This window comes from Dipodomys ordii, unplaced genomic scaffold, assembly GCF_000151885.1.
Source record: "Dipodomys ordii isolate 6190 unplaced genomic scaffold, Dord_2.0 Scaffold73, whole genome shotgun sequence".
Lineage (NCBI taxonomy): Eukaryota > Metazoa > Chordata > Mammalia > Rodentia > Heteromyidae > Dipodomys > Dipodomys ordii.
Window position 1 is genome coordinate 8215893 of NW_012267289.1, and position 15105 is coordinate 8230997.

The following is a 15105-nucleotide window of genomic DNA, read 5'->3' on the forward strand; positions in this document are numbered from 1 at the left end:
TAATCAAGAACTCTAAAAACAACAGATGCTGGAGGGGATGTGGACAGAAGGGAACCTTACTGCATTGTTGGTGAGAGTGTAAACTTGTTCAACCACTTTGGAAAGTAGTATGGAGGTTCCTCAAAAGACTCCACATAGAGCTCCCCTATGACCCAGCAATCCCACTTTTGGGCATTTACCCAAATGTTCACAAACAAGACCACCCTGAAGCTACCAGCACGACTATGTTTATTGCAGCATTATTATATAATAATATTATATTATACATATTATATTATATTATATAAATTATATTATAGCCAAGATATGGAACCAGCCCAGATGCCCCTCAGTAGATGAATGGATCAAGAAAATGTGGTATATATACATAATGGAATTCTATGCCTCCATCAGAAAGAATGACATTGCCCCATTTGTTAGGAAATGGGAAAGACTTGGAAAAAATTATATTAAGTGAAGTAAGACAGGCCCAAAGAAACATAGGTCCCATGGTTTCCTTTATTTATAATAACTAGTATATGCTGAGTCAAGTAGAAAAGCTCAGTTAAGTTGATGTTAGGGAAATGAGCCCTAAGATATGTATTCAAATGGTTTTTTTTCTTTCATGTGATTGTTTCTAACACATTTATAAGAGGATTTCTTTGTTGCTTTGTATGTCCCTCCCCCATGGTATAACCCCTGCTTTCACTGTATTTGATGTTGGTATAATTTGTGGAGGGGAAGGGAAAAAACAAATCGTTTAAATAGTGATACAGGTAGACCCATTGCAACAATGAAATGTACAAGTTGTTATGTCGAAAACGAATTTTACAACTTTGTTAGGGGGAGGGGAGAAGGGCTGGGTGGGGGGGTGGGGTGAGGATGAGATGGGAAGGGGCAAAGGAGAAGGCTACAATGCTTGATAAGAAATGTACTCATTATCTTGCTCATGTAATTGTAGCCCCTCTGTACAGTATTTTCACAATAAAAAATTTTTTAAAGAATATCTTCCTTTGGACTCACTGTGTGAAAGCTTAGAGTCCTGTTTAATTTATTATGTCCAAGTATACTTTTTGTCATTTACCATCTATTGTGTTTACTTGTAGATTTATAGGCACATTCTATTTACTACAAATGAGGGAAACCATACAACCTATGTTTCTTTGGGTCTGGCTTACTTTGCTTCATATAATTTTTCCAAGTGGTTCCATTTCCTTATGAATGGGGCAATGTCATTCTTTCTGGTGGAAGAATAGAATTCCACTTTCAATATATACTCCATTTTCTTGATCACTCATCCACTGAAGGCATCTCTGTTGCCTACATATCTAGGCTATGGTGAACAGTAAACATGGTTGTGGTGGCTTTAGTGTGGCCTGGTTTGTTGTCAACTGGATAAATGTCCAGGAGTGGTATTGCTGATCATAGGGAAGCTCTATGTTTAGTCTTTTGAGGACCCTCCATACTGCTTCACAGAGTGATTGAACAAGTTTACATTCCTACCAACAGTGTAGTAGTATTCCTTTTTGACCACATCCCCTTCATCATCTGTTATTGTTAGTTTTCTTGATAATGGCCATTTTAACTGGGGTGAGGTGGAATCTCAATGTTGTTTGGATTTTCATTTCATTTATGGCCAGAGATATTGAAGATCTCTTCATGTGTTTATTGGCCATTCTTATTTCTTCTTGGGAGAAGTGTATTTTTAAGTCTTTAGCCCATTTATTAATTGAGTTGTTATTTCTTTGATGATTTGGGTTGGGGGGGGTAAATTCTTGCTTTCTAAGTATATTTTAAGTATGAGGCCCTAATCTGATGCATAGCTAGTAAAGATCTTGTCCCGTTCTGTGCTAGCTCTGTCCTTTGCCAAGCAGAAACTCTTCAGTTTGGCACAGTCACATTTATTCAGTCTTTCTTTGATTTGTTGTGAATCTGGATCTTAGTAAGTTTTGACCTGTGCCAAAGAGCCCTAGTGTTTCCTCTATTCCTCCTATAATATTTTCACAGTACTGAGAGGTCTTTGAAATTGGAATTGAATTTGAATTTGGAATTGATTCTGGTGCAGGGTGATATATAAGAATCTAACTTAAGTTTTCAGCATACATATAGCCAATTGTACCATAACCATTTGTTGAACAGGTTGTCTTTCCTCCATCCTATAGTTTTGACTCCCTCACATCATGATGTCTTCCTCAAGTATAAAATTTGAAGGCTAAAGATGGTCATGGTGGCTCACCCCTGTAATCCTAGCTAGTCAGAAGGCTGAGATCTGAGGAACATGGTTCATAGCCACTCTGGGCAGAAAAGTCCGTGATATGCTTATGTCTGATTTAGCATCAAAAAGCCTACACATGAAGCTGTGGCTCATGTGATAGACTGCTAGCCTTGAACAAGAAAAAGCCTCATGGAAAGCATTCAAGCCCCAAGATTGACACAAAAAAATCCAACCAAAGTTTTAAGGCTGGTTTATTTTTTGTATAAAGCAATACTACATAGATTGTTACAGTGCTTATTGGATAAGTTGTTATCTCAGTCTGTTTGGGTTGCTTTAATGCAATGTTTGAGACTGGATAATTTATTAAGAATGGAGATTTATGTCTTACAATTCTAGAAACTGGGAATTCCAACTTTGAAAGATCTGCATCTGGAGAAGAACTTCTTGCTGCCTTTGACAGAAAAGCAAGAGCAACATGCAAACGTGCATGTCTCAGAGAAGAGGTTCCTTTTATAAAAGGACAACACACCAGTAATGAATTACCATACTTTCCAATAATATGTTTATGTATTGCATTTTGATAAGCAGAGAACCAGTGTCACATTTTAAAGTGCTATGTCAAAAAATGACCCTTTCCTTGATTTTAATAGGCATTTTAATCTGGCACTTGTATAGCTCATGCTAATGGGACAGGTTCATGTGTATATAATCATGTGTATGTATAATAGTACTTAACAGTATGTTTTAAAAGAAGATCTTTATTATCTGTCACAGTGTTCCAGGATCTCACAAAGAGAAGAAACGTACCCAGAAAATGAAGGGAAAGAAGCCTAGACAATCGTAATCAGACAAGTCAAGCTACGGACAGAATTTGGGCCTGCCTGCATTTAAAAACAGATAATATGGGCTGGGAAGGTGGCTCAGTGGTAGAGTGCTTGCCTCTCATGCATGAGTTCCTGGGTTCAATTCTTCGGCACTACATAAGCAGAAAAAGCCAGAAGTGGTGTTGTGGATCAAGTGATAGGGCGCTAGCCTTGAGCTGAAGAGCTGAGGGACAGTTCCCAGGCCCAGAGTTCAGCCTCCACGACGGACAAAAAAAAAGATGATGTTCTTTGATGAGTTTACCTATGAAATATAAAGATAAATTAAATAATATGTGTCTTCTATCTTCAAAGGGCTTTTATAGGACAATGGCAGAACTATAGGCATAGATCCCTATGCCAAACTCAGTGGGACAAAATATGCAGATTTTTTCCTCAAACTGGACAAGATACAATCTAAATTACTAAAACTAGGCTAGTTCCTGTCCATTAACAGAGCTGAATTGGTATCTCTTGCTCTTTGTTTTTTATTTTACCCAATCCTAGGGATCAAACTGAGGGGCTTTGCACATGTGTTGTACCATAAAGCTCTATCTGTGGCCTGAGATAAGTTTTCATTATGTAGTTCCAACTGAGCTTGAATGTTCTAGATAGCCCAAACTAACCTCAAAATCTTTTTTCTGCTACCTCTTTCTCTCAAGTGGTAGGATTACAGTTGTGTGCTCACATATCTGGCTGTACTTCTAGCTCTTAGAAACCTTGTTGGAAAAGATCACACTTTCACTTGAGCACTGTGGAGAGTGATTTTACTTACTCTAAAGGATATTGATCTGGGTTAAAAAAATTAAATTTCTCTCTTGTGATTGTAACTGAATTAATTTCATCATTAGTCCTCAGTCTCTCATCAAGTGAGAACATATTTTCCCATGTTCCTGGAAAGAATGGAACTTCATAGGATACAAAAGTTGCATTCCTCTTCCCTCAAATTCCTCTTTAAAAGCAGTCACAATGGAGATTAGGATTTCAGCAAATGATCTTGGGATAAAGGACATGACTGTGTTTATAACAGGTAGCAATGCTATTTGCACATTGTATAATATCATCCCCCTCTGGGAGAAAAAATATGAAGGAGGGTGATCAATTCTCATTTATATGTGATACCAAGTTATTTAAAATGTAGACTGTTATGTGACTCTTCTATATTATATACACGGTATTATGTGTAATATGAGTGTAATTAGGGTGAATGAACATAAAGTAATTACTCTGTTTTGTTGACCTTATAGAACACACATAGATTTAACAAAGGAAGAGTCAGGCAGACCAGCGTCACCTTTCAGCCAGGCAGAAATATATACTTCTGTATATTTCTAGCCAGAGGGAAAGAGAGGTCCAAAGTCAGAAGTATCAGACAGGATTATTACTCTTTTGTGCAGTGATCAAATCACCAGATTTGGTCTTATTTTCTGGATATGTGGCTTTGAGGTTTGGATCAAACCTGAGTAAAGAACCAAAATATGGGCTCTCTAGTGCACATATGCAATGAAACAAAAGATTCTCTTGTAGTGATTCAAGAATAACAAGTGAGAATGTCATAGTCCCCCGTGAAGGCCAAATCACCCTTTATGTACCACTGGAGCATTTACAATGTTCCCATTTATGAGTGTATATAGTGTATTGTATTAGGACTTGCCAGGTTGAGCAAATAAAAAATAGTGGGTGCCCATTTAAATAAGAATTGAATACAAGTGACTTTTAGTATAAATCTCCTTCAGTATTTGGGATCCACTTGAGCAAAATAAAGTCCTTGTATGACAGGTATATTTATACTAAGAAATTATTTGTTGTGATTTCTGACAACCTTATTTTAGTTTAAAGAATGAATGAAGTCTGATAAAAATATATATATACCAGAAAGAAATGGAACTAGAGATCTCTGGGAGGGTAAGATCAAGGGGCGGGTGCAGACAAATGAAGAGAGGAAGAATGGATGAATGCTGTCATATGTTCATTGTATATATGTCAAAATGGAGCCAGGTAAATTAAAGGGATGGGTGGGGTTGGGAGAGATGGAGGAAAATGATGAAATGGGTTGCATTGATCAAGATGGATTATACTCATGAAATAACATGTTAACTGAAAACTTCTTTGTACAACTAATTACAAGGGTAACAATTTAAAAATGAATCCTTTCCCTTGCTGCCCTGTTAACACCCTCTTAAACTGTTTTGTTTGGGTTTTTTTGTTTTTGTTTTTGTTTTTTGGGGGTCCGGTAGGAGGCCTGAACTCTGGGCCTGGGCGCTGTCCCTCAGCTCTTCAGCTCAAGGCTAGCATTTGAGCCACAGCGCCACTTCTGGCTTTTTTTTTTTTGCTTATGTGGTGCTGAGGAATCGAACCCAGGGCCTCAGGCATGCAAGGCAAGCGCTCTACCACTGAGCCACCTTTCCAGTCCTTAAACTGTTTTTGTCCACTTTGTAACCTTAATTTTCTGGTCTTTAAAGCATAAAATTCTCAGGCCTAAGGTTTTTGAGGGTTTTTTTTTCCCCATTATGCTGCTGTGACATATGATTACAAATAGATGTTTTGAAATGTTAAAGCTTGTTGTACTCAACTTTTCACCTATGCTAATGAACTTATTTACATCTTATATTAATGTCACTGAATAACATCATGATAGCTCTAGTAGACATTAGATACCTAGTAACATGGTAAAAAAAAAAAAAAAAGTCCAAGTCCTCTGTCTCCAAAGGTAAAGCTCAGTTTTCTTAGCTGTAAAGTCAGAGGATTAGATTCACAGTATTTTCCCCAAGGTTTCTTCTAAATTTTCCATGCTAGCAGTCTTTGAAATGAGGGCTCCATTAATGCTCTCATTTGCCTGGTGAAACCTAAGGGATTCATCTAAAAATGAATCCCTCGTCAAGTATGTATGTAGGTTACTAAATAAGTAGTGATTAGATTACTTAATTAATGGCTTCACCTTTAAGAAACATGTTTATGTAATCTAAATTCTTCAAGGACTAAAAAAAAGCACATCCCTTTTTTTCACCCTTAGTTCTCTAAACACCATGATTTTGTAAACAATGAGTGAACAAATCCTCTGGTCTTCAAAATGCTGATAAAGGTGAAATGATCCTATTGTGGTGGGTTCTAATTGTTGGAAATAATTTTGCTGTGAACTGTGATTTGAGTCTGGGAGCAACTCCTTGTTCTCTACTTCCATCTAGTGGCAGAAATGTTGCCACTCAACTGGCAACTGGGAGCTGCAAAGGTTTTAAGATTGTCAATCAAATGAATGAATTGTTTTATTCTTGCCATTAAAGTAAAAGAGGATTTATACAGTGTTTCAACAGATAACATGTAATAAATATTAACAAAAGTAACCTATAACACAGGTTTTAGTACTTAACCAATATAGATTAAATTGCATGAATTTAATCTAATTGGTTCAAATGCTAATATGAATATTGGAGAAAGATGTATGGTAGCCTAATGCCTTTTCTTTATAAAGGATTATAAACTTTAAAAAAAAGTTTTAGTGTTTCTTTTCTTTAAATGTAATGGTAGCCAATGGAAAGGAAAGAAGATGAATATGAAATTTTGATAAACATTGAATTGGTACAGAATATCTCAGTTCTGTACTAAACCGCTTGTCTTCAATTAAATGAGAGCTTTAGTTTCATTATTATTTATATAGGCAATCCAATTTTTAATGACTGTTGAATGATATTTAGTTTTAATGTCCTATAATCCAGAACTTCTTCAAATGGAATAATAGTGGGCTTAACTATGTGAATCTACAGTAAAAATAAATTTCTCAAATGAATGAAATAAAATATTTCTGAAGTGCTCCTTTTCACCATTAAATCTAGGAACTATAAGAGAAAAAAATATGCCTGACATTTTAACATTATTCCAACTTTCTTTTGATTTTTAATTTAAAATGCCAACATCATAATAAAATATTTAGATCTAACAGATATGTAATTTGGATGACATTTTGTTTCTTAATATACTTCTGAGCCAACTGAGGAATCTTCAATTTATTTTTTTCAGGGTGGGAAAATCCCTATAAGATGGACAGCCCCAGAAGCTATTGCCTACAGAAAATTCTCCTCAGCAAGTGATGCATGGAGCTATGGCATTGTCATGTGGGAGGTGATGTCCTATGGAGAAAGGCCTTACTGGGAAATGTCTAACCAAGATGTGAGTGCATAGAGGTTGTCCTTTGGTGTCCACAAGCACATTAGTTTGAGGGAAAGGAGAGAGCCCTTAGTCCCTCCATCTTCTGAAATTGGCTCAACATCAAATGGCTAGGTTTCAGAACCTTAGGAATCTTTCACTAGAAACTGGTTTTTATGACTTGGGGCCAGCTGATTCATCTTACCACAGAGATTTTGTTGCTCAAATGCAACAAAATTGGCTCTATAATGCCCTTGACCAACAAGTACAAAAAGCAGAATAACACTGACTTCTCCTTTCTTCTAACAGAGCAATTGAATTAATCACTATAAAACCCAAATAAGTTTAAGGTAGATACCACTTAAAAGAAAAAGAGTGAGTGAGGAAGTGGTGCTGTGGCTCAGGGATAATACCTAGGCTCTAAGCTCAAACGGGGGGTGGGGGGCGGGGAGCAGAATGGTTGGGGGGAGTGAAGACATTGATGCAATATATTGTCAATATATGTCATCTAGCATGATCTTTTTGAGCTTCATAATTTATACAATGTTTGGTTTCCATTTTTGTTTCATTTTGTTGAAAGATTAAAAACAGAATAGTTTACACATTTAATCTCTACATCCTATACACAATAAAGAAAACAGTAATAAGATACAGGTATTCAAGCAATTTACATAGAGTAGTACAAGACCAGTAGTTCCTCAGTTAACTACAAACCTCCATTTCCCATACTTTGCTAATCCAGCCCAAATCAAACCATTCAAGTTTCTTTAGGGCTTAATCACAGAGAAAGTTTCTCCATTTCTCATCCCAGGCCAAGACATGATTAGATTTTTGTTACACTGAGATCTAATGATAAATTTATAAATATAAATATATATAATTTATAATTTATAAATTTATACAGTATTATAAGTGCATCTATTTATAATCATAAATAACTTAATCCCTTGATTTAATAGTCATGAAACAGAAACAGAGAATTGACTTGAGTGTCCTGGTATCCCATATTAATGAATTGCCAGTGCTTCTAGAATGTAATTCCAATAGATTTCTACGGTAAGTCGTTAATGCCTGTCAGAGTGGCTTGTTTCCACTTCCCGGTAGGACCCATCATCTACTGTGCTGGTAGAGCTTACAGTCGTGAGGCCTGAACTCTGGGCCTGGGCGCTGTCCCTCAGCTCTTCAGCTAAAGGCTAGTGCTCTACCACTTGAGTCACAGCACCACTTCTGGTTTTTTCTGCTTATGTGGTGCTGAGCAATCAAACATGGAAGGCCTCATGCATGGAAGTCAAGCACTCTACCACTGAGTCACCTTCCCAGCCCAGAGTTTAACACCTTAATTTGAGGAATAGAAATGTTAATCAAAATGCATTGGTAAAAAGAAACATAGGTGACATTTCAAAGAAAAAGGTAAGTGGTAAAGATTCATCTACATATGTGTATTATAAAACATCTTCATAATAATCATCCATTTGTAAGCATAAAAGTCATAATTAGTCTTCTTATTGAGCATTCATAAACTTATTTTTTAAAAAGCAAAGACAAATAATACAATGAGGAGTTACCTGATGTTCCTGGCCCCTAGATTTTCTTACCTCCTGGTGTACAAGGCAATAATCGACTCAGCAACCACCGATGGCTATGGTTATGTGGATCCTAATTCAATCATGAACGTCACTTTACTTTTCAAAGTGCCTCAGTTTCATGACTGAGAAAAATAATAAAGGGAGAGGCTGGAATAGAAAAGGTTCAATATCTCTTTTTACTCATACCAAAATATAACTTTATAAACTCCAAAGAAAATTATTATACTTTCCTCCACAAATAAATGCCTCATGTTTTTCCCTTCTGAAGTTTAGGACCTCTCTGGTCTCTGTCCAGATGCCTAGAATCAGATCAGACTTCCACAGAGCAGAACAGGGACAAGTGAAGATGCCAGACGATGTGATAGATTTTTTTAGGATACAGCTTCTGCAAAAAAGGGCTCAAATGGGTAGTTTTCAACACAGACCACCATATAAATTGATCTTCATTGTCTACAGTAGTCGGTACCTTATAGCCAGGCCCTCCCTGCCTGGATCTTGTATTGTCATTTACCCAGTCATTCTGGCCACAGGTCTTAATGATCTCTGTCCATGATGACTATTTAGTAAACCTCATTTGGAAACAGAGACTCTGTCTGCAAGAAGAGAAGATGTTGCAGCCAGGAACATACTCCTAACATTAAGCCCATTCTCATTCATTCAGGATTGCCAATGCTCACAGCATAAGGCCCAACTCTTCCATCACCCAGAGCTTGGTTCATTTTCCAAAGCTAAAGTTGGTATTATTGCCAAAGAATATTCAAGCAAGGATGAAAGACAGAGGGAGTCACTGGGAAATTAACTTTTAAGTCCCCTAGGTTAATACTTGACTAGAAGAAAGTAGTAAGAACTAAAATCATTTATGTATCTTTATACTACAGTGGTAAAGAGAGTTAGAATTCTTTTAGCTAAATGCATTAGAAGTCACCATGCTTGTGTCATATCCTGTATCCGGAATCTCTATTTGGAAGAAAAAACAGCTTACTCAAAATATTTCCAGACGCTTTCTTCAAATACTATTTTATATTTAACCTGCATCTCTCATTTATTGGATCAAGATATAGTGTTGTGTTGGATTTTTTCCAACCAAGAAGCATTTTAAATAAGGAAAGTAATATGCTACACAATAAAAGTTGGGCTGTGTTCTCTGTATATTTTATTCATCTTTACCACAATTAATGAGTTTAGCAAACTGTGGAGCAAATGATCAAATGGAATGTTACTGTGCTTTATGGTTTTTAAAGTGAGTTTAAGTAATTCAGATAGTGTTCATGCAATAGTTCCTCCATTCTGTAGACTGTGGTATATTTTATTACAATGAACAATTCTGAGTTTGCAGAATCTGCTTTTGTGAATAATATAATGAGTTTCCCAAAGGTCAGTGGTATTGTACATTAGGGAAAGGAAATGAGAAAAAAAGAGTGCACAGAACTAAACCATAAAATACCTTAAAAATTAACAGTAGGTGCCATCTGCTTAGTTATTCAGCAGCTATTTATTAAACGTGTCAATCACCAGACTAGGTATGCATGAAAAGTGGGGATGGGGAATTAGAAAACTCAATCTTCTCTGTTAATGTTAAGTGAAATAAGCCAAAGACAGAAAGACAATTACTGAATGTTCTCACTTTCAGGTAGAAGCTAAAAAATAGTTGATTGTATAGATGTAAACAATAGAATAATAGTTACTAGACATTACACAGGAGAGGCAAGAGGGTGATACATAGGGAAAGATCAGAGAACAAGTACAAAATCACAGGTAAGTGGGATAAATTATAGAATTCTTAGAAGCATAGTAGAACTATAGGCTACAAGAAGTTATTATAAATTTTATCAGAACTATAAAAGCAGACTTTGAATATCCCCATGAGAGATATTTATGGAGATGAAAATGTTAAATATGTTGCTTGATCTTTACAACTTATATACATGTATGAAATTTTCATTCCACACTGGATAATTATATTCAACTGAAAAAAGAAACCACACTCCTCATTCAACCCTCTTTAAATCCTGGTTACTGCACTGAAGTCTAATATTGGTCTTACCCTCTTGTCCAAATAGAAAAATTCTTATCCAGGGTAGATGTTGCAATTTCTTTTATTTTTTTAAATATAAATGAAATTGTGAACACGGCAGTTAATAATTTTTTCAGAAGTACAAATCTTGTACATCTCATTGTTGCAATGAGTCCACACAAACACTATTTCAGAAGTTTTTTATTGTAAAGGTGATGTACAGAGTGGTTACAATTACATAAATCAGGTAATGAGTACATTTCTTTTTGAATGTTGTCATCTCTTTCCTCTTATTCTCCTAGTTTTGTGTTTATTTGTTTGTTTGTATGTTTGTTCTGCCAGTCCTGGGGCTTGAACTCAGGGCCTGGGTACTGTCCCTGAGCTTCTTTTGCTCAAGACCAGCACTCTACCACTTGAACCACAACATTACTTCCAGCTTCTGCTGTTTTTGTGGTACTGAGGAATGGAACCAAGGACTTCATGCATGCTAGGCAATCAGTCTACCACTGTTCCATATTCCCAGCCCATTCTCCCAGTTTTTTCCCTCCTGACTCCCTCTCCCACAAATTATAGTTTACTTTCAACAAAGTGAAAGTGAGTATCATGGCTGCATTAGTTCACCTTTTGTCCCATCATTTCTGTGCTCCCCCTTATCCTTACCAAAACAGGTAAACATACTTACCAGCCAAAAAGTACAGAACTCAAAAACAAAGGAGGAAAAAACACACACAAAAAAGCCCTCTGGAACAGAAGACCCAGAAATTAACCCACAGACCTATAGCCACCTAATATTTGATAAGGGAGCCAAAAACACAGGCTGGAAGAAAGATAGCCTCTTCAACAAATGGTGCTGGTAGAATTGGCTATACACATGCTGAAAACTGATGCTAGAACCTAATATATCATGCTGCACCAGAATCAATTCTAAATGGATCAAAGACCTCAATGTAAGACCAGATACCATGAAAATACTATACAAAGATGTAGGGGAAGCACTAAGGCTACTAGGCACAATTTGAAACTTCTTAAGGAAAGATCCAAAATCACAACAAATCTAAGATAAATAGGATTGTATCAAACCAAAGAGTTTCTTCTTGGCAAAAAACCACAGAATGAGAGAAGATCTTTATTATCTACGCATCAGATAAGGGCCTTATGTCTAAAACATACTTGGAACTCAAAAAATTAACCCCCCCAAAAAACCTCCAAGAAACAACAATCCAATTAATAAGTGGGCTAAAGACTTAAAGTGAGACTTCTCCAAAGAAGAAATAAGAATGACCATTAGACTTATGAAGAGATCTCCAACATCTCTGGCCATAAATGAAATGAAAATCCAAACAACATTGAGATTCCACCTCACCCCAGTTAGAATGGCCATTATCAAGAAAACTAACAATAACAGATGTTGGAGGGGATGTGGTCAAAAAAGAATGCTACTACACTGTTGGTGGGGATGTAAACTTGTTCAATCACTCTGTGAAGCAGTATGGAGGATCCTCAAAGGACTAAACATAGAGCTTCCCTATGACCAGCAATCCCACTCCTGAGCATTTATCCAGTTGACAACAAACCAGGCCACACTAAAGCCACCAGCACAACCATGTTTATTGCAACATTGTTCACCATAGCCTAGATATGGAGTCAACACAGATGCTCCTCAGTGTATGAATGATCAAGAAAATGGGGTGTAAATTCAAAATGGAAGTCTATGCTTCCACCAGAAAGAATTACATCGCCCATTCATAAGGAAACGGAATCACTTGGAAAGATTATATTAAGCAAAGTAAGCCAAACACAAAGAAACATAGGTTGCATGATTTCCCTCATTTGTAGAAATTAGAAAGTGCCTAGAAATCTACATGTAATCACATGGATGGTAAATGACAAAAAATTACTCTTGGACATGATAATTTCAACATTCACATAATGAGACCAAAGGAGGATATATTCTTAGGAAAGGAAAACAAAGGCTCAATAACTATGTAAAAATGACCATATAAAGGGGCTGGGAAGGTGGCTCAGTGGTAGAGCGCTTGCCTTGCATGCTCGAGGCCCTGGTTTCGATTCCTCAGCCTCACATAAGAAAAAAGAAAAAAGCCAGAAGTGGTGCTGTGGCTCAAGTGGTAGAGTGCTAGCCTTGAGCTGAAGAGCTGAGGGGCAGCGCCCAGGCCCAGAGTTCAGGGCCCACGACCAGACCCCCCCCCAAAAAAAGACCATATAAAATGATGTTTGTCGAAATGAACTCCAAGAAATGGAGTTTTTTTTATTATTACAAATCACAAGGATTTAACTTGAAATAATTTAAGCAAAACCTTTTGATCAGGATACCAAGAAGATAGTTTAACATGCTGGATCTTGGGAGTTATGTGATAATTTTATTTATTTATTTTTTTGTCGATTGTGGGGCCTGAACTCAAGGCTAGCACTCTACCACTTGAGTCACAGCACCACTTCCAGCTTTTTCTGCTTATGTGGTGCTGAAGAATTGAACCCAGGGCCTCATGCATACAAGGCAAGCACTCTACCACTGAGCCACCTTCCCAGCCCCATTATGTGATAATTTTAGTACCTCCCTAGGTTCCTTTCCCCTGCTCTCTACTATTGTTAAATTCTTTCTTTTTTTCTTCATATTCTGGGACTCAATAATCTAATTTAGCAATCCCAAAAAAGGAGTTCCATCTAAAAATTAATATGTTAATCTCAAAGAAGACTCTGCTCTGTTAAACCCCTTTTTCACCCTGATCAAAAAGCCATGTCAGGAAAGTATTAAAATTAGCCCAGATAAATATTTATTCTAGTCTGTCCAGTCCAAGGTGAGTGGAGCATTTTGAGTGGATACTTCCCCATAATGTCATGAAATGAAGGAGGAACTGGCCAAGGGACACAGCCACTGGAAGGGATTCAGTTGCAGCACTGATGTATACCACTCTATAACAGAGACATGTTTTCATTGTTTCCTTTAGTAAAATAATGTGGATTTACTAACAAAGGTTCAGAAATATAAACCATTTGTACACTATTGTGAGTCTTTAGAAAAAATGTAAAATGTGCCATTTTGTTATTCTATTTCTTAGAAATACTGCCATTATATAGATCAACATAGTTAGCTCATTACCAGAAACACGGGCATATTGAAGCTACACAACTTGCTACTTTCTAACCCATTGTTTCATTTTCTTTCTTTTTTTCTCTCTCTTTTCCTTTTTTAAGAGGCATTTCAGAACAATTTTTTATTTTCATCCAAGTTCAAGATAATTGGGAGTATATTACAGTGCTAGAGCTCTGAATATATCAGCAAGGGTATTGTAGTTCTTCCCTCACTCCTAATGTGCTTAGCAGAAGAAACTGGATGCAAATATGAACAGCAGGCAGCATTAAATAACCGAATCCCTGTGGAGTGGGTACATGGGGAAAATCCTAGTACACTTAAATGAGAGGTGACTTAGTCTGGCTAATGATCTGAATGCTTGCTAGACTGGAGTCTTGGGTTTTGTTTTGTGTCCCTGATATGAAAAAGTTTGCCTTCAAACAGTTTGAAACTCACAGGCCTCCTGGGTATGATTTCATTTAAGCATATGCCACTAAAGTAGTACAGTTTCCAAAAAAAATGTATCAGAGATTATCCCAGTTTAGATTTAATAGGAAACACAATGCTACCTGTGTGTTTTCTTCTTTTTCAAAACTTTTGTATAACAGTGACTTAGGTTGTTTTCTTAAGAACCCTTGAAGGAAAAAAAATATTTGATTTCTTAGAGATGACATAGACATAAAAAACCTTTTGTCCTGATCTTTATTTTCAAGATTTAAGGAGGAAGAAAACCTTTTTCTGTAGTTTTTATTTGTCCTCAAAATTGTAAAACATTCTGAATTATGAGTCAGTTCTTTAGCCAAGAATGGTGGGTGTGCAAAATTTACTTACCTAGAAATTCAGTGTGATTTTATGAGTCAGGGAGTCCAGTCATTTTCAATTTTTGTGTCTGATTAGGTTTTCCAAACTTGACTTTATTATGTAATGGCTGTTGTGTAATGATCTGTGTAAGATACAGTAAATTGCTAAAAACCCATTCCTATTATTTCTCTCTTCCATAATAAGTAAGAAATATTTCCCTCTATTTAAATACATAGTCTACTGAAGCAATTTTCAAAATGGCCTTCCTCTTCTCAGATGTTCAGTAATTCATACTATTGGTGCATAGGCAGTATGAGCATTTTAATTAAATAAATACTAATTATACAAACATGACGTATGTCTGCTACAGAGACCAGAGTAATAGAGAATGCTTAGAGATGCAATCAATCACCACCATA

General features: G+C 36.5%; 1 protein-coding gene across 1 annotated transcript in view; it reads left to right on the top strand.

Annotated features, from left to right (window-relative positions):
* The window catches only part of Epha6 (EPH receptor A6), a 737672-nt gene that overhangs the window by 701747 nt on the left and 20820 nt on the right, over window positions 1-15105 (top strand). The window contains exon 14 of the mRNA XM_013024079.1: window positions 7069-7218. Within this exon, the coding sequence (XP_012879533.1) occupies window positions 7069-7218 (150 nt within the window). The remainder of the gene's footprint in view (window positions 1-7068; window positions 7219-15105) is intronic.